The sequence below is a fragment of the Erpetoichthys calabaricus genome, chromosome 2 (assembly GCF_900747795.2).
Source record: "Erpetoichthys calabaricus chromosome 2, fErpCal1.3, whole genome shotgun sequence".
Classification (NCBI taxonomy): domain Eukaryota; kingdom Metazoa; phylum Chordata; class Cladistia; order Polypteriformes; family Polypteridae; genus Erpetoichthys; species Erpetoichthys calabaricus.
The window spans coordinates 72,226,058-72,247,206 of record NC_041395.2 but is presented as its reverse complement, the minus strand read 5'-3'; the positions used below and the strand labels follow the sequence as shown (position 1 = coordinate 72,247,206).

Here is a 21,149-nt window from a genome sequence, read left to right as displayed (position 1 = left end):
GTCAACACAAGATTCCATTGGACCAATGTGAGTAAACTTGCCCCATGGTAAACTGGCACCACATCTAGGGCTGACTCCTTACCAGGCTGAAACTAGATTGGACATAATAATGAATGGATAGTTCATATTTTATTTGCAGCATACAGTATAGCCATCCAGGTTTGCAGTTAACCGAAGCCTAGTAGTGGCGGGCACAAAACCACACTAATTCATAGCAGGGCAACTTAGAATCGCCAGTCAATCTAAAACTCTGAAGGCTCTAGAGGTCTGTAACTGGGACTTTGGTGTTGTAAGGAAGTGAAAAATTGGAAAGTTAGTTTTAAAAAGGGGTTGAATACTTTCCAGCAAGAATTTGACACAGCTACAAAAATAAAATAACACTCTCGTAAAATTAATCCTGACAAAATACTCCCTAATGGTGTTGCAGTTTTAATACTTACTCGTTGGCTACAAACTATTAGCGCACTGAGCACGAATTTCTAAACAGGACTTTGCCAAGTTGTGAAGGTAACAATATATCTGCTAATCCTACTTATTGTCCTTGAACACGAATACATTCTACAATTAAATGTTTTATTGTGTAGCGCACCAGTTGTGACTGCCTCTACTGCAAAACGCACTCCTAGACAGTCATATCGTAAAAGGAGAGTTCTTCTAAGCAGCAAAGAGAAACTAAGGGTGGGCATACAGCAAAGGCATAAGGCACCCCCACCCCTCCTATTCCGCTTTCAGGGTCGCTGATAAGATTCCACGAGGAGCAGTAGGACTTTACTCAGGACGCCGCCTGCTCACCGCACTTGTGAATTTAGTGAAGCTGCAAATGGTGAGTGCCGCCTGGACTCGATGAGTTTTACGTTCACGCAAAAGGTGCGGAGAGTAATATTGTTAAGTTACTCAAATGAGTGCCGAAAGAATCAGTAAGACTACCGTTTTTTCTTTTTTTCATAAAAATGACAAATGCCGGAAGATGGGTAAACATTTACGCGACAAGTGTCAAAGTACAGTCGGGTTACATTCATGCAGCGAGCTCTGAATAACAGGACCGACGAGCACACACAAGTAACACGATCGCACCTTCAGTATCAAAAGGAGGGCATACAATGTTTGGATCGGTGCATTTGTTCAGTTTCCTTTAAGTTAATAAGTTTTACTACTGAGTTATTCAAGTGATTAAAGACACAGCAAACCAAGGCGCAGGAAGATGTGAGAAAGTGCGTGTCTTCATTGAAGATTCTCTGTTGCATTTTAAAACAGTACCTTGACATCACGACACATGAACTTCTGTTAAAGGGCGGGTATTTAATGATGAACTTTATTTTTTATATAAACAGTATGTCTCGGATTTCGCTCCGTTACGGTATAAACCACACGGCTATTCAAACTTCGGTTACCGTTTCGCAGGTAAAATATCAGCCTACATCCCGTCTATTGTATCTATTGTGTCGGTTCTCTCAGTGGCAGTATCAGGCGATGGGCGGAGCTAATTAGCATACGTACTCACAAAACGTCTTGCAATTCCATGGGAGTATGCTGTTGTGCAGCCTTAATCTCATTACTGGAAAAGGTGGGGCTTTACGTGCTTTGAAGCAATTCGAAAGAACGCATAATTATTTTAAACAAAGCAATCTTTACGGGGGAGGGCAACCACTCCACCAGGCGTTATCTGACGTCAGCTCAACGCCGTGGGTGTGCGGCGCAAACGCACAGTGCTTAAGCCAGTGCGACCTCAGGGTGTTTTGCGCAGGCGCACTGAAATGTCGCAACATTCGAGAAGGTGCAGATTGTAACGGCTGTGATGTTGAGGGCTGTAGAAACATCTAAGCGTACGCCGCTTTAGAAGAAGTACATCTTTTCTCTTTCTTTTTTTCTTTTTGTTTTTACTTTATGTGTTACTGTAGGTGAGTGTAACATTCTGTGATGAGGTTGGGACTGAAGTCTGCTGAGCGGCTGCGCTCTTCATTTTACTGAACTGCTCATTTAGTCTTGCCGAGTAGACTGACGACCGTTACTTAATTTTCTTGATGCCAGTTCAACGCCCTTTTCCGACGTTTGTTGTTTTCAGCATACTAATGACGATTATATATGTTTTTTTCTAGTGTGCTGTTACATTTGCCTTCCCATAAAACTCGAAGCCTTAGGACGGAACTGATCGATTTTCCCTTAAAATCAATCAGTGCGGTCTTACGAAACAAGGTGACTAGTACCAGTTTGGTGTAAAATCTGAAGTTAAAGTGTCACTGTTTCTAACGGGAGTAAATGTTAATTAGTTGATCTAAAATATTACAGAGCCTGTGTGGGTCAGGTAGAATAATGCCATTTTAAAAAAACTGATATGGTGTATTTCAACATCAAAATATAAAAAAACAGATTTTTTTTGTGGCGTCTGTCACATTCACTCAAACAAAAATTATTGCCGTCCATCATTTCAGCTGTAAATAATAGTAATGTGCAAAACAATTCTTTTTAGTGTTTCTATTCATTTCGTTCAGTTCACCAGATTGATCAGAATCTTTAAATCACTTATTCATTCACTTCAAAACATCCATTTTCCAACCCTATGAATCCGAACACAGGGTCACGGGGGTCTGCTGGAGCCAATCCCAGCCAACACAGGGCACGAGGCAGGAACCCATCCCAGGCAGGGTGCCAACCCACCGCAGGACTCACTTCAAAACAACAAACTATATTCTAGTTTAAAATCTAGAATAATATAATGGTGTAACAACTTTAACCACTAAACAATACAAACATATATAAAAAGTAAGCAACAAAATAAGTAATTCACACATAATAATCTTCCATCCATCCATCCATTTTCCAACCCACTGAATCCGAACACAGGGTCACGGGGGTCTGCTGGAGCCAATCCCAGCCAACACAGGGCACAAGGCAGGGAACCAATCCCGGGCAGGGTGCCAACCCACCGCAGGACACACACAAACACACCCACACACCAAGCACACACTAGGGCCAATTAGAATCACCAATCCACCTAACCTGCATGTCTTTGGACTGTGGGAGGAAACCGGAGCGCCCGGAGGAAACCCACGCAGACACGGGGAGAACATGCAAACTCCACGCAGGGTGGACCCGGGAAGCGAACCCGGGTCTCCTAACTGCGAGGCAACAGCGCTACCACTGCGCCACCGTGCCGCCCATCATAATAATCTTATTTATTGAAATTTGACAGTAAATAAAATTTCAACAATAAATATAAAAGAAACAATAGTACAAATATAATCATAGAATAGTGCACACATTAAAATAAAAGTGTGAGAACATTGAAATATGAGTAAATAAAATTATTTTCAGTTTTGGATTAATCTCCCACAATTTCCTTCTTTTATATCCCGTCCTTTCTGAGGCAGTCTCCCATTCATATATCATCAGTTAACTGAACTGCAATTCAATGTACAGTCATCCCTCACCTATCACAGGGGTTACGTTCCAGAGCCCCCTGCGATAGGTGAAAATCCACAAAGTAGTGACCTTATATTTATTTTATTATTTATATATATTTTAAGGCTTTATAAACCCTTCCCACCCTCTTATAAACCTTACCGCCTTATTACGTCCACTTACAACTTGTTTTGTGCTCTAGTTAAAAGGACACTGCAGCCGTAGATCTTATATTCTTTTCCTCCTTTTTAAATAAAACATATCCAAACCTTTTACCTTTTTGGCAATCGTTAGCATCTTCTGATGGCGCTTGGGCACGGCCCCTGAAGCAGTAGCAGGAGCAGATCGTTTTGGAGCCATAATGAAGGGCTTGACTATGCACAAAGATAAACACAAAAGAGCACAAAAGTTAACTCTTTACACAGCGAAACACGTTGATGCTGAACGAGCGAGACGAGACTTCCTGGTTAACGCAGCGGAATCGAATTTGGCGCACCGTCGTTGAGCCAATCAGCACACAGGAACTTAACTGCGTGCTCTGATTGGGTAGCTTCTCAGCCATCTGCCAATAGCGTTCCTTGTATGAAATCAACTGGGCAAACCAACTGAGGAAGCATGTACCAGAAATTAAAAGACCCATTGTCCGCAGAAACCCGCGTTATATATTTAGATATACTTACATATAAAATCCGCGATAGAGTGAAGCCGCGAAAGTCGAAGCGCGATATAGCGAGGGATTACTGTACTTCGAGTCTCTTGCCTGCAGTTCAGTACACAAACCGATTATTTCAGCGAACGAGTTCCATGGCTTGTACTGCAAGTCTCTTGTGTATCGTTCATGAACAAATTTGCATTTTTTTCTCCAGATCAGTAGTGGGGATACTGGTTCATTCAATCAGTCCCTGTATTGAGAGGGCCATAGTCACTCAGTCAGAGTGAACTGATCAATGGGAGGTGCTTTGTGTCATCTACTAAGTCAGTCATTGGTAAGTTGTCGTCATGACCATTTTAAGGAATCAGTTTGCTATTTCCCAGCAGCCATTTAAGTGACATTAAGATGATAGCTCCAGACTGTCATGGAATGCTATATAAAATGTAACACGTACTTCAGATGCCTCAAAAAGATTAGTTCTTTAATGTCAGTGAATCGGTACATTCGTTCAGAGACCAAGACAAGGACAAAAGAACTAGTTTGTTCGTTCACTGCACATCATTAGTAAATAAGAAATCAAAACTTTTAACAACTGCAGAGGGCAATATGCATACCTGATGGATTTTCCAAATTGTATCAAGTCTTAAATAAAATTATTTGCATTCCAAACTGTGGCAAGTCTAAATTAAAATTATTTAAAGCATCATGAGCACTTTATTTTATTTAATGGATTTAAAAACCTGTCACAGAAAAACTGATGATTTTAGGGAAGGCTTAGTCTGAAAATAAAAATGTGAAATGCCCTTGTGAAAGAAACAGCCGGACACACAATGAAAGGTTTGGGGCAGCCACCCGTATAGTTTTCCCTGGCTGCAAAAGGCTTTAAAGTAGAGTACAATGTGTACTGGTTAGAGTCAAAAACAGAACTGTTTAAGTATGGAGGATGAGGGGTTTTTATAGCTGGTTCACAGGAAATGACGTCCTCAGGGCCGGGACAGGAGGGATTTCTCATGTTTGGTCTGCGGAGAGAAAAGAGAAAGGTTCAGTGCACCCGCCGCCCCCTGGCCTGGCGTGAATTGTTGTTTCCTGGTCCCTTTGGTTGACTCCCAAGAGCACGTGTGTGACACCCTCTTGGTCCACTCTTCTCTTTCCTTAGCTCTAAAGACTCAACAGATTTCCTCCGTGGTCTTCCATAAACTGGTGGCCTATTGAGACTTGGTACTAACCTTGTGATCAGTTCTTACATGATTATATGAGGGCTCACGATGACCCTTGTGGAATATGTGAAACAAGGAATTAAAAAGGTGATGTTTTAAAATTAATTCACCTACTATTGCATAAAAGGCAAAAGACAACCCAAAAACATTTTTTTTTGAGTATTCTAGAGGTAAGTGGATGCTCAAAGAGGAGGTGAAGTGCATCAAAAATTCTAAGAGAGTTAAAATATATACAGACAGTGAAATAGCAGATTCTCCAAACTTGCATTTTTCTGAAGGTTTCACAACGTGAAGAGGTGGATAACCCATTTGCAGTAACAGGGTACAGTAACTAAGAGGGTACTGAGTGAAATGGAAATTGCATATGAAGAAGTACTGCTCAGATTAAATAGGGTGAAACCTAATAAATAACCAGGACCATGTAACATTTATCCTGGAGGTTAGTGAATGTAAATCCTGGGTGCATATTTTTTGAAAGTCACTTTGAACTGGGGAAACCATTTGATCCTTGAATCTGCCCTCGCTCTCTTCCTCTTCTTGATCTCCAACGTCATCCTACAGACCACCATCCTATGCAGCTTAACTACACTTTCCCCTGCCACCACTTTGCAGTCTTCAATCTCCTTCAGATCAACTCTTCTGCATAGGATGTAATCTACCTGTGTGTATCTTCCTCCACTTTTGTACGTAACCCTATGTTCCTCTCTCTTCTTAAAATACGTATTCACCACAGCCATGTCCATCCTTTTGGCAAAATCCACTATACGACATACACTGCCTGGCCAAAAAAAAAGTCGCCATCAAAAAAAAAAGGTCACACACTCTAATATTTCGTTGGACCGCCTTTAGCTTTGATTATGGCACGCATTTGCTGTGGCATTGTTTCGATAAGCTTCTGCAATGTCACAAGATTTAGTTCCATCCAGTGTTGCATTAATTTTTCACCAAGATCTTGCATGATGGGTGCATCACTTCATCTGCCTCTCTTCTTACCCTGATGCGCCCATCACTCTGGAACAGGGTAAATCTGGACTCATCAGACCACATGACCTTCTTCCATTGCTCCAGAGTTCAATCTTTATGCTCCCTAGCAAACTGAAGCCTTTTTTCCGGTTTGCCTCACTGATTAGTGGTTTTCTTACGGCTACACAGCTGTTCAGTCCCAATCCCTTGAGATCCCTTCGCATTGTGCGTATGGAAATGCTCTTACTTTCACTATTAAACATAGACCTGAGCTCTACTATTGTTTTTCTTCGATTTGATTTCACCAAATGTTTAAGTGATCGCCGGTCATGATCATTCAGGATTTTTTTCCGCCCACATTTCTTCCTCGAAGACGATGGGTCCCCACTATCCTTCCAGTTTTTAATAACGCGTTGGACAGTTCTTAACCCAATTTTGGTAGTTTCTGCAATCTTCTTAGATGTTTTCTCTACTTGATGCATGCCAAATGATTTGACCCAATCTCAAAGAGACTAACATCTTTTCCACGACCACGAGATGTGTCTTTCGACATACTTGTTTAAGAAATGAGAAGCAACTCATTGCACCAGTTGGGGTTAAATAACTTGTTGCCAGCTGAAAGATAATCGCCCATGCAGTAATTATCCAATAGGAGGCTCGTACCTATTTGCTTAGTTAAATCAAGGTGGCGACTTTTTTTTTGGCCAGGCAGTGTATATAACACCATACCTGCCCATCACCTCCTCGTCTCCACTGTTCACTTCACCAACATGCCCATTGAAATCCACTCCAATCACCACTTTCTGTCCCTTGCGTACACTGTTCATTACTTCATCCAGCTCACTCCAAAAATCTTCTTTCTCATCCATTGCACACCCAACTTGCGGTGCATATGCACTAACAACATTCATCATCACACCTCCAATTTCCAGCTTCATAATCATTACTCTGCCTGCCACTCTTTTCACCTCCAAAACACTCTTGTCATAATGTTCCTTCAGAATAACTCCTAGCCCATTTTTTCTCCCATCCACACCATGATAGAACAATTTGAATTCACCTCTGATCCACCTGGTCTTACTCCCCTTCCATTTAGTCTCTTGCACGCACAATATATCAACCTTCCTTCTCTCTATCATATCTGCTAACTCTCTCCCCTTACCAGTCATACTGCCAACATTCAAAGTTCCTACCCTCAGTTCCACTCACTTTACTTTCCTCCTCTCCTCCTGCCTCCGGACACGTCTCCCCCTCTTCTTCGGCCAACAGTAGCCCAATTTCCGCCAGCACCCTGTTGGCTAACAGTACTGGTGGCGGTCGTTGTTAGCCCGGGGCACGATCGATCCAGTATGGAAATTTGTATTGTTGTCCGAATATTGATTTGGCAAAATTTTACACCAGATGCCATTTCTGATGTAACCCTCCCCATTTATCCGGGCTTGGGACCGGCACGAAGAAACACACTGGTTTGTGCATTCCCTGTGGCTGGGTTTTATATATATATATATATATATATATATATATATATATATATATATATATATATATATATATATATATATATATATATATATATATATATAGTGACCAGTAGGGTGCACTGCAACCTCCCAAACCTCAGACACCACCACACAGATACAAATCCTGGGATCAAATAAATGGTTTATTAACAATAAATCCTTCACAATAGGTTTCAGAGTGCACAATATCACTACTTCCTTTTCCTTCCTCTCCTACACACCTCCAGGTGAGGTTTGTCTTCCTGACTCCGATTCGCCTGGATGTGCCAAGGCGGTTCCATTTATTTTCAACCCCAGAGTACTTTTGGTGCAATGGCATAGCCATATAGAAGGTCGGTCAGAAGTATAGTCTGAGACTGTCTGCGATAACACCCCTAGATGGTACCCAGGGACGTCCACAGGGCTGCTCTACAGCACTATAACCCCAAGCATGCCCTGCGGTTGTCCATGGGCATTCCTGTCACCAGGGATGCTGCAATGTAGCAGTTTGAGGGGAGTATGTAATTATTCCGCTCCCCTTGTCCTTCTTTTAAGCTGGCCTCCCGATGGGTAATGTTCCTCCATTGAACCCTGCCAGGATGCCAGTGTATCCATTTCTTACAGGGCATCTTATACCCCAGTCTCTGTGTAGACAGGGGACCACCTGCCTCTTTTCAGGTCTGTTTTCTTCTTGTGCCTCACGGGCAGGCACAGGAAGGGAGTCCAATCCGGTAGGGACACCTTACTACATGCAGTATATACATATATATATATATATATATATATATATATATATATATATATATATATATATATATATTAGATAGATAGATAGATAGATACTTTATTAATCCCAAGGGGAAATTCACATACTCCAGCAGCAAAAAATATTAAATTAAAGAGTAATAAAAAATGCAGGTAAAAAACAGACAATAACTTGAATAATGTTCAACGTTTACCCCCTCTAGTGGAATTGAAGAGACGCATAGTTTATATTATAAGTTTATGTAAAAAAAAATTAATTTCCCTCTGGGGACAAATAAAGATATCTGTCTGTCTGTCTGTCAAGAATTACCAAGAGTATAAGTCAGTAGATGGATTGGGAGAGCATGGGGGGCTCACGCTTCATATCGCATTAGTGAGGCCTTACCTGCAGTACTGGCTGAGAATACAACACACCAAAGTGGCCAAGGACCACAAGTTGCCCAGGGCCTACATCCTACTGGAACTCATTGGTTCTTAAAACAAACTTCCTACATTGGGAAATCACCTGTTGTCTGCCATTTTCCAGTCCCAAGATACATAAAGATATAAACAAAAAAGATTCTTCACAGAGTAGTCCATGGGTTATAGTGGGGCTTATTAGTTTAAATGACCCCACCCTTATTGACAGTTGCATAATTTTTAAGCACAGGTGAAGTGGGAACATAAGAGACGAGAGGGGACTATTAAGTTCATCAAGCTCGTTTATTCAGCTAATAGCTAAACTGTCCCAATATCTCATCTTGAAGGTTCTCAAGGTTTCTGCTTCAACTACATGTTTCAGTAGTTTGTTCCAGATTCCCACAACTCTTTGCATAAAGACGTGCCTCCTGGCTTCAGTTTTAAATGGACTTGGCCTTTATTTCCACTCATGTCCTTGAGTAAGTGATTCATGCTTAAGCCAAAAGAATGTTGCTGGATGTATTTATCAGTGCCTCTGAGGATTTTGAAGAGCTGGATTAGGTCCCCTTGCAGTCTCCTCTACTTGTGACAATAAACAGGTATAATTCTCTGAGTCTGTCATAGTAGGACATGTCCATAATTCCTGAGATGCACCTGGTTGTTTTCATCTGCTCACCTTCAAGTGCTGCTATGTCTTTCTTGTAGAGCGGTGACCAGAAGTGTGCACAATACTCCAAATGTAGTCTCACTAGTCTGAGCACAACATCCCTCAATTAATATTCAGCAATTTTAAAGATATATTTTAACATTTTATTTACCTTTTTAATAACTTCCACGCATTTCTTAGATGATTCTTTCCAGAGGTTCCTTCTTTTAGGATAGTGTCTCCCATCTTGTATTTGTAATTGTTTTTTTTGCCCATGTGTAGCTCTTTGTAAAAAGATGTGTCCTGCTTTATACATGCAGTTCAAGCTTTGTCATTGTGTTTAGCTCTAGATTGTTAATGTTGTATAAGCTGAACCATTCAATATGGTATTTAATTTCCTCATAAAATGCAGATCATGTTGGTACCATTAAATGTCATTAGGTTTCCAATGAGAGAAAAGGAGTGGAGAAAAAACACCCCTGCAAAAAACCTTCAGGTCGGTGTCATTGACCTGGGCTGAAGGCTGCCAACTAGAACAGCCTGACGTCCATTCCTCAGAAAGATGGAGATCCATAGACATGTAGACTTGTACTGTTGAGTAGTTTTGGAATAATTATGTTAAATTAAAATCAGGATGCTAGCATAAGTACCTGAGAAATCACTGTAAGCAAACTGAAGAGAATCAGTGGCAGACTTGAGATGATGGAGACCCAGACATTCAAGAGGTTTCATTGTTAGAGATACATCACACTCACTATCCTGAGGTTATTTGAAACCACATCATGATTTCAAACCTCTCCAGCTAGTGGGGGTTTCAGAGGGCCAGGGTGGGCACAAGGCAAGAAGGAGCCCTGGCTAGTAGGGTCTCCAGGGGATGTTTAGAATCAGCAGTTTGTGGACACTTGGGGGCGCTGTTACCCCGTGAAACCCAACAGACAGATACTCTGGACACAGGTTTAAAAACACCAAGAAGATTTTTAATCTTTTTCTTCTCTATAGTGCCTCCAAAGCACCACATCCACAATACACACACTAATCAACACAATACTTTTCCTCCTCTCCTCTCAGCAAGCTCTGTCACACTCCCTCCCAACTCCTGCTCTCTTGCTGGGTCTCCACCAGTCCTTTATATAGTCCTTGACCCGGAAGTACTTCTGTCCTTCCGTCCATGTGACTCATCAGCACTTCCAGGTCAGATGGAGTGTTGCATTTCTCTTCAGCCTGGAAGTACTTCTGTCCTTCCATCCCCATAACTTGGAAGTACTTCCGGGCTATATGGGAAGCAGAAATCCCCGTGTCTCCCTGCAGCGTCACCTGGCGGCACCCACAGTGCCCAGCAGGGCTGTGAAGCCGAACTTCATATCCCATAGTGTCCTGTGGGAATCCGGTGCACCACTATGCCACAGGGGAGTCGCCATCTAGCGTCCTGGGTGTGTCGGCCGGGTTGAGCTGCTGGCTGTCATCTACTTTGGATATGTTTGAGCATGTGGTAGGAAAACATATGCAGGCAATGGGGGGACCTTGCAGTTCTTTCAGAAATAGTGGGCAGCTGTGAGATGATGGATCTGTGATCTGGCACACTACACTACTGTGACAGCCTCTTCAATTATTAAAGTGGAAACATTTCTTCTTTTTATAATTTCAAATAGTTATGATTACATTAAAGCATACAGGAAGTCAGCATCAGCCATGAAACAGTTAAACTGTAACTGTGAAAAGACGTGCTTGTTGATCAATGACACACTCACTGTACTTAGGCCTGCTGCTTAATAACACTTCATACTCTAGAAGAACACAAATACCGTACTTGGTAGTGCAGTTTGAGAGAGGAGATCAGGAGGTGCAGCATCACAAACAGAGCTCTGGATGTAAGGGATGTGAAGTGCCTCTCAAATCTGCACTACAGTTTCCTCAGAAGATTAGGCAGAGAGAAGTTCCTTTGTGGGAGTCTGGAGGTAAGTCTGGTGAGCAATTGTTGGTAGAAGATTGCTGTTCCATTTTGTTAGTTTACCTCTATTGTCCACAAATGGAAGTTCTCTTTGATCCTGTCAGCAACATACAAGAGCACATTACTACATACAATGCAATAAAATACAAATGAATGACATTTATATACAGTTAGGTCCATAAATATTTGGACAGAGACAACTTTTTTCTAATTTTGGTTCTGTACATTACCACAATGAACTTTAAATGACACAACTCAGATGCAGTTGAAGTGCAGACTTTCAGCTTTAATTCAGTGGGGTGAACAAAACGATTGCATAAAAATGTGAGCCAAGTAAAGCATTTTTTTAACACAATCCCTTCATTTCAGGGGCTCAAAAGTAATTGGACAATTGACTCAAAGGCTATTTCATGGGCAGGTGTGGGCAAGTCCATCGTTATGTCATTATCAATTAAGCAGATAAAAGGCCTTGGGTTGATTTGAGGTGTGGTGCTTGCATGTGGAAGATTTTGCTGTGAACAGACAACATGCGGTCTAAGGAGCTCTCCATGCAGGTGAAAGAAGCCATCCTTAAGCTGCGAAAAGAGAAAAAACCCATCCGAGAAATTGCTACAATATTACGAGTGGCAAAATCTACAGTTTAGTACATCCTGAGAAAGAAAGCAAGCACTGGTGAACTCAGCAACACAAGAAGACCTGGACGTGCACGGAAGACACAATGGTGGATGATCGCAGAATCATTTCCATGGTGAAGAGAAACCCCTTCACAACAGCCAACCAAGTGAACAACGCTCTCCAGGGGGTAGGCGTATCGATATCCAAGTCTACCATAAAGAGAAGACTGCATGAAAGTAAATACAGAGGGTGCACTGCAAGGTGCAAGCCACTCATAAGCCTCAAGAATAGAAAGGCTAGACTGGACTTTGCTAAAGAACATCTGAAAAAGCCAGCACAGTTCTGGAAAAAACATTCTTTGGACAGATGAAACCAAGATCAACCTCTACCAGAATGATGGCAAGAAAAAAGTATGGAGAAGGCGTGGAACAGCTCATTATCCAAAGCATACCACATCATCTGTAAAACATGGTGGAGGCAATGTGATGGCTTGGGCGTGCATGGCTGCCAGTGGCACTGGGACACTAGTGTTTATTGATGATGTGACACAGGACAGAAGCAGCCGAATGAATTCTGAGGTGTTCAGAGACATACTGTCTGCTCAAATCCAGCTAAATGCAGTCAGATTGATTGGGTGGCGTTTCATGACATAGATGGACAATGACCCAAAACATACAGCCAAAGCAACCCAGGAGTCATTCACCTGATCTTAACCCAATTGAGCATGCATTTCACTTGTTGAAGACTAAACTTCAGACAGAAAGGCCCACAAACAAACAGCAACTGAAAGCCGCTGCAGTAAAGGCCTGGCAGAGCATTAAAAAGGAGGAAACCCAGCATCTGGTGATGTCCATGAGTTCAAGACTTCAGGCTGTCATTGCCAGCAAAGGGTTTTCAACCAAGTATTAGAAATGAACATTTTATTTCCAGTTATTTAATTTGTCCAATTACTTTTGAGCCCCTGAAATGAAGGGATTGTGTTAAAAATTGCTTTAGTTGCCTCACATTTTTATGCAATCGTTTTGTTCACCCCACTGAATTAAAGCTGAAAGTCTGCACTTCAACTGCATCTGAGTTGTTTCATTTAAAGTTCATTGTGGTAATGTACAGAACCAAAATTAGAAAAAAGTTGTTGCTGTCCAAATATTTATGGACCTAACTGTACATAAAAACAAACAAAAATAAACAGCCGAATTCTAGAGTAGTTGCTTACTGCAACAAAATTGAATTTGGCATGTTTAAAAGAGGGTGGCATGGTGGTGCACAGGTAGTGCTGCTGCCTCACAGTAAGGAAACCAGGGTTTCGTATCTTGGGTCCTACCTGAGTGGGCTTCATCCTGGTGCTCTGGTTTCCTCCCACAGTCCAAAGACATGCAGGTTAGGTGAATTGACGATCCTAAATTGGCCTTGGCATGTGTGTTTGTGTGCCCTGCAATGGACTGGCACCCTGTCCAGGGTTTGTTCCCTGCCTTTTGCCCTATGCTAGCTGGGATAGGCTCCAGCAGACCCCTGCAACCCTGTTCAGGACAAAGTGGGTTAAACAATGACTGACTGACTGACTGTTTAAAAGATTTGTTACCGTCAGTATGGAGCCGTTTCTCATTGTGTATGTTTTAAATGTTAGCAGCAAGTATCATCTCCTGGAAGGTAAAATTTGGAAGCAGTTCTTTAAGCAGTGTGTCTGGTCCTTTACAATCGTATCTTCCGTTTTTTTATTCATCTTTTGTTATACAATTCTTGAAGCACTAATTGTGATTGTCCACAGAGAGCAGACCCCAACTGGATTATTTTCCTAAGTTTATTTTTATTGGTAATGGAGAGCACACCCAATTGGGCCAGGAATGAAAATGACAGTATGCGCTCAATATGACATACAGTATATCCACTCAGGGATAAATACAGCGTACCAAGTACCAGATATATTACTTCTATTGAATGCTAGTTGAAATGTTTGTTTTCCTCAGCTTTCTTAATAAACAGCCACACCTGTGGTATTTTTTATAGATGTATTGAGTGTTTTCATTAAAGTTCAAGTCAGGGTGAAGCCACAGTTGGGCTAAAATGTTTAGACTTTAAAAACATCTTATGGCTTGCCCACCCTTTTGTTTCCAGGCCACCCCTGCTTTGCAGCTGGTTCAGGCTGTTATCCAATGTGGTTTCCAGGTACCTTAATGCTACTAACTCTCTGAGCTTGTTCTCCATTGAGGACTGTGATAGGCTGTATCACAGGGATCATTTTGTAAGGTACAATAGCTAATTACAGCTTTTCGTTTCTTTTATAATTAGTTATTAAAAGTGCACTTACACACATGGTATGAGAGGAAGGTGTGTAACAAAGTAGAAGCGCTGCTGGCCGTCCAGTTTGGTTTCGAGGAGGCCTGTCAGACCTTTGAGCGCTAGCATGCCAACATCTGAACATTGCTTGTCTCCATGTGTCGCAGAGGTTTACCCGGAGGAAGAAGGAGTGCATGTAAGCCCATCGTGCAAAAATGAGACTTGTAAGAGATAAAGTCCTGGATAGGAAGAGAAAGTTAAGTTTAGGAATTTAGCTGAAAGTGGGGTGGGCACGTGAATGTGTACACGCTGGCCTGGCAGCACAGTATGTGCGCGAGTAGACACTCTGGAAGGGAAATGGAAGATTTTTGACTATGAGAGGTGGAACGTCAATGGATTGCGTATCCCTGGCCAATGCAGTGAACGCATGGCTACGATAACGGGGCCCAAGATATATAAGTGATAGACGCCCAGCAGGAGTCGTCTTTTGATCGTCTGGCATTTGGTGAGGAAAGCGCTGGGAGTCCTTGAGGTAAGACTTTCAGTAGCACTCGTGTATATACAGTAGACTAACTCCCATTTTTTGTACCTGCGCTATTTTTCACTTTTACTTTTGATAAGTACTTTTTGTGTCTGCTCTGATTATTGGTTTGTGGAGAAGGAGGAAGAAGCAGGGCTGTCTAATGTTTGATTTTGTTATTTTTCATAACCTCAAGAAGCCAATATAAATGCTGTACATTCTCACCTGCACTGATTTTTCTTTATTGTTGTATATATTCAGTGTCATTGCAGAAGAGTACTAGACACTGGATTTGTTTTTGTTGGCACTGATAATAAAGAATTGTTTTGTTTTTGAACTTTTTTATGAGGTCTATGCTGCCATTGTTCCACCACTGGTCCATTCGGGTATGCTAGCAATCACAAGAACCAGTGGTTGTGTTGGTTCTGAAATCAATGAGCGGCTCTTGTCCTCTTCAAATTTTATTGGAGGTTCTGCTCCTGCCACCACCTCTGCATCGTCTTGGTCCTCGTCCTCAAAATGTGCCACATAGTGTGAGGTATCAGTCGCTGCTGTATCATCTGCAACCTTGACAGAGGTGCACTCTGAGCCTCTTGAGCTATTTGTAAAGACAGAGAAGCTTATGGAGTCGCTGTGACTTATGCAGGTCCTATTGACGTGTAATGGACATATAATCTGTTTGAACATTTGTCATTTCATATCAGCCCCATACAGTTGATATTGAGATCCTTTGTACTTTGTTGACAGAGTGTTTATTTGTGGAGAGGATGACGCAGTTGGTCCTTGGAATCCTTTTATCAATGCCTTTGCAGCACATTTGAGGTGTAAACCAGGACGCAAATGCTGGTGGAAAACTTGAGGTTGTGAGCGTTAGAACATGTGTGCACTCAGATAAAAATATGGGAGGAAATGTTTAAAAAAAAAAACAAACAGTGTGCATGTGTTATGATCAGTAGACTCAAACATAATAGCATTGAGCAAATATTGATCTTTAGGATAAAGTGGAGTGCACATTTATGGGACATTGTCTGAAATCCAATGTAATGTCACCGTAACTTATGTGACAAATGCGTTGTGTTGCTGCCAGGGGGCGCAGCAACTTCCCAAACCCGACAAAGACAGATACCAGGCACAAGTCCAGCAACACACACATTTTATTTCTCACCATGGAGACCCTTTACTTTGTTCCCCAGCGCACAGCACAGTACAGCACTTTCTGTTCTTCTTTCTCTCTCTTGTTCTCTGTCTGTCTTCTGCCTGCACTCCTTGTCCAGCAACCTTCGTCCCTCTTCCTCCCGACTCTGGCTCATCGAATGAAGACGGACGGCTCCTTAGATGCTTCACCTGGGAGCACTTCAGGTAGCCCGTCAGCGTTATCTGGAAGTGCTCCCAAAGTAAGGGCTCTGCAGCTCGTTCTGGCGGCCCCCACAGAACCCAACGGGGCTGTGCCAAACTCCAACTCCCATGGAGCTCTGTGGGAGTCCGTGGTGCTGCTGCCATCCAGCGTTGGAGAGTGGCAGTGCCCTGTGCACATCTGCTTCCCTAGTCCTTCCTTCACGATGGCATCCTGGCAAGGAAAGGGCCCTGGCTGCCCATCACAATTGTATGGCGGACATTCTTAAACGTTTTAATCCACAGACCCCCAAAGCAGGGATTTACTACCCGAATGACAGCAGAGACATACGTAGACAAGTAAGAACAGTCATAGTAAACATTTTGTTTCAGTTCAAAACATATTTTTCAAATGTATATTACTAAACAAAAAAAGTGAAAAACAAACATACTGTTAATAAAACGATAATTATCATTTGAAACAGGGAAGAGATTCCTGAGCTATATCACTACCAGTGTAAATGTTTAGTGTGATCTTTGCAAAGATGACAGAAATGCATTTTCCACATTTTAATTTCAACATTTCAGAGTAGCATTGTGTGTCCCTTCACCTTATAAGCATGTCCGTGTCACCTGCACCCCCCAAACATGTTTCCGTTTGATGGATGTACAGGTTTTGAAAGGGATGGCGGTGAAATGGACAGGAATACATTGTTGAAATTAAAATGTGGAAAATGCATTTCTGTCATCTTTATATTTTCATAATACTGCAAGCTTTGATGATTTTACTACACGGTCCTGTGGCAGCCATCACAAACAGGTCAGCAGCCCATATTTTAAGAAACAGTACTGTTGTGAGGTTGAAACAATTTTGGAAAAGTTGTGTGCAGCATGCGTGGAATCTCCATCCACTTTTAGAAGGAAAGTTTTTATTGATGCATCGTGGAAGCGGCACTTCGTTTCAAACAAAGACACGCCGGAGAATTAGAGCAATAAGAACAGGCCCTGCCTTTTAGGATCAAAAATAATTCCAGGAGTGTCCTGTGGTAGCATTGCCTTACAAACCTCTGCAGTGTCACAGGTACGTGTTACTTAGTCACAGATGTGTGCTGGCACCTTGGTACTAGAGAGCTTATGGTGCAGGTATCTTTCATGACCTCTTGCTTTTCTCCTGTATCCATGTTTAATGTATCAGTGAATAACCAAGTAAAGAGTCAGGGTCACGTCAGTGTGCTCGCCATGCTTTTCTTTATCTGGACAGTACCACTTAACAGCAGATCTTGAAATATACTCGTACTGCAAATTGTTCAGTGTCATTTAAATGATAGTTTCTGACTTCAGATATCCATCCTCATGGATGTTGAGAATTTCTCCATCAGATGGCTATGAAAACAGTTTGACAGGCCACTAATATTAACTCATTAATTCAGACATATGTGTTAACGTCCCTGCAATGTGCCTTGTGGTCAATGCATCTCGAATGCAACACAGCCTCTTCAAATCTTGTTCACTCTTTTCGTAAATCCACACTTTCACAAGCCAGCTTTGTTCATACAGCTTGTCAAATCTCTGTATTTTTACTTTGAATTTTTATTGAGCAAATGTTGTTCATGTTTTGAGCGTTTCATTTTACTCAAAAACAGGCATAATTTATAATAATAATAATAATTCATTACATTTATATTTCATTCTTACCTCCTAGCTTCCATCTGTTGAACAGTTTTTATCCTCCTTACTACTACAGTATGTGTACAAGTATGAAGAATATACAGTGGAACCTCTGGTCACAACCGTAATTTGTTCCAAAACTCTGGTCACAACCCGAATTAACTGCCCCCATAAGATTGTATGTAAATACAATTAATCCGTTCCAGAGCATATGAACTGTATGTAAGTGTATTTTTTTAAAGATTTTTAAGCACAAAAATCGTTAATTATACCATAGAATGCACAGCGTAATAGTAAACTAAATGTAAAAGCATTGAATAACACTGAGAAAACCTTGAACAACAGAGAAAACTAACATTGCAAGAATTCACGCAACACCCTTACGAACCGCTCGCTGTAAACACTTTTTTTAAATGAGTTTTAAGCACAGGGAAAAAAATTAAAATTTGAAAAATCCTTAATTTATACAAAAACTAACCATAAACAACCAAGAAAACTAACCTTGCATGAGGTTAATAATTTCTTTCTTTAATTCAATTTCAATTTTCTTCTAACCGTTCTTCTCACCAACACTACCACTCTTAACTTGCTTAGAGGCCATGGTTAATTGCAAAATTAATGCAAAAGCACATGAAATAGAACACAAAGAGTTCACAGCGAATGCACGCACATCTGACCGAGAACAATGTACAGGGAGAAACTGAATACATGCGGAAATCATTGGCGCGTACAAACCGGAAAGGAAACTGGCCGCCAGTGTTTTTGTTCGCCACCCGAGTGTGTGGTCGTGAACAGATGCAGAAGTTTGGCAAACGTTTTGATCGTAACCTGATTTGTATGTGTTCTGAAACGTTCGTAACCAGAGGTTTTACTGTATTAGGCAAAATGTAATAAATAAAAATGTGAACTGAAACCACAAGGGGGCACCACTGAGTCCCAAACTCAAGACACATAACACCCAACACACTCGTAGGATTAAGTAACATTTTTTTATTAATCCTTGACACATCCGAATCACCCTTCCAAAGATCAGTCACACAAGAAGAGTACACCAAGTCAGTTCTTCCAGTTGAGTGTTGCCTGCTGCCTCCCGACTCCGACTCATTGATCTGAGGCAGGGGGCTCCTTTTTAAGGCGGACCTGGGAATTCTTCCAGAACTGTACCCAACTCCACTGGTCCATCCATTATATTATATCGGCCGGGCACAAAGTCATTTTCTTGTCCTGCCGGCCAATCCAATTGTTCTTCTGCTCTGGCCTCCTGTCTGGGTAAGGAACCATCCTCTTTCTTGGCCAGGATGCCATTTCACTTCCTACAAAATGAATAAATAATAACAAAATACGTGTGACAATTTAAAAAGGGTGGGCATAAAATATGTTTTTGTTGCTTATTTCTTTAATTATTAAATTCTTAATTTCTTTATTTCAGCAACATGAAACACACATTGAAGTGAAATTGTCACTTTCACTTGTCAAACTTGAGAGGGCAGGCTCTAGCGTGCACTGCTTTTTCACGGGTGAATTGTCAGTAGGGTGGATGTAAATCTTGTGTTATCAGTCGCCACATTTGCAGAATTCAAGTACCCACTTCTCTGAGCCACTTTTTCTTGAACTCACCTCTGCCACGGATGTGCAACTCTGAGCATGGTCATGAGCTGCAGGATTCTCGAGGCAAGCAAAGCTAGACTGGGACGTATTGGTGTCTTTTTTATTTCCTGAATGTGCTAAGAAATTTCTTTTAACCGTGACACTGTTCACCTTTAGAACCTGTGTGCTTGCAAAATTATTTAATTTGTAGGGGTCACATATAAATTTATTTTAATCAGAACTGGTCTAGAATAGGTCTGATTATAAATAAATATAAATCTGAAAATGGTTAACTTGGCAGATGATACCAAGCTATGTGGATTGGCACATAATCTGGAATCCATTTAATCGTTACAGAGGGACTTGGACAGTATACAGGCTTTTACAGATGAAATTTAATATCAGTAAATGTAAAATATTACACATAGGAAGTAAAAATGTTAGGTTTGAATACACAATGGGCGGTCGGAAAATGAAAAGTACACCTTATGAGAAGGAGTGGACTCTAAGCTATCGACTGCCAGATAGTGTTCAGAAGCCATTAAGAAGGCTAACAGAATGTTAGGATATACAGTATAGCACAATGTGTGGAGTCCAAGTCCAAGGAGGTTCTCCTCAACCTTTATAATGCACTGGTGAGGCCTCATCTGGAGTACTGTGTGCAGTTTTGGTCTCCAGGCTACAAAAAGGATATAGCAGTGCTAGAAAAGGTCCAGAGAAGAGCGACTAGGCTGATTCCAGGGCTACAGGGGTTGAATTATGAGGAAAGATTAAAAGAGCTGAGCCTTTACAGTTTAAGCAATAGAAGATTAAGAGGTGACATGACTGAAATGTGTAAAATTATGAAGGGAATTAATACAGTGGATCAAGACTGCTATTTTAAAATGAGTTCATCAAGAACACAGGGATACAGTTGGAAACTTGTTAACAGTAAATATTCTGAGCATGAAACTCTGCTCAGATTTCTATATAAATACCTTTAGGCTCAAGTTAGACTTGGGGTGACTTGCTTTACAGTTTTAAGAGAATGGTGGCACAATTGGATACTGTAATGAAAATCTCCTCCAGGAGGCGCTCTCTTGGAGCACTTTTAGTCACAGGCTCATTCCACCATGGTGTACTGACTTTTCTGCTCCCTGCTATCAGACATTTCACTGTTTCTTCCTGAAGCCTCAGACTAAATTCTTAGGGTGTACTCACACTAGGCGTGTTTGTTCCGTACCGTGCCCAAGCGCAATTGTCTCCCCTCTCTACTCACCCTGCACTTAACGTTCTGGGTTCGGGCACACTTTCATCACAACTGGGCGACTTTGTGTAAAGCCAAAACAAGACCACAGAGCACCGAGTGACAGCATGCATGTCAAAATGATTTTACTTATTTTGTGGATGTTTTGAAGTCGTGTAGGGCAGGATATCACTCTACCCTCTTAACAGATTTATTGAGTGTGCAATGCAGCGTTTTGCAGTTAGTCATACTGTATGTACAAGAAGATTTTTACGGTGACAAATGATGTTAAGGGAGGAATTTGCAGCTTTTCTTGCCAACTACAATTCACATTCATGTGTAAGATGAGAATAAAAAACTGTTTTAACTCAAAAGATATGAGAATTACACTACCTGACTTGTCACATTGACATCATGTCAGTTTTCCAAGCTTGGGCATG

General features: G+C 41.5%; 1 protein-coding gene across 1 annotated transcript in view; it reads left to right on the top strand.

Annotated features, from left to right (window-relative positions):
• Window positions 1-616: 616 nt before the first annotated feature.
• Window positions 617-21,149, top strand: part of LOC114645964 (NADH-cytochrome b5 reductase 2) — a 66,200-nt gene continuing 45,667 nt past the window's right edge. Inside the window, exon 1 of the mRNA XM_028793909.2 lies at window positions 617-823. Within this exon, the coding sequence (XP_028649742.1) occupies window positions 821-823 (3 nt within the window). The 5' untranslated portion in view covers window positions 617-820. The remainder of the gene's footprint in view (window positions 824-21,149) is intronic.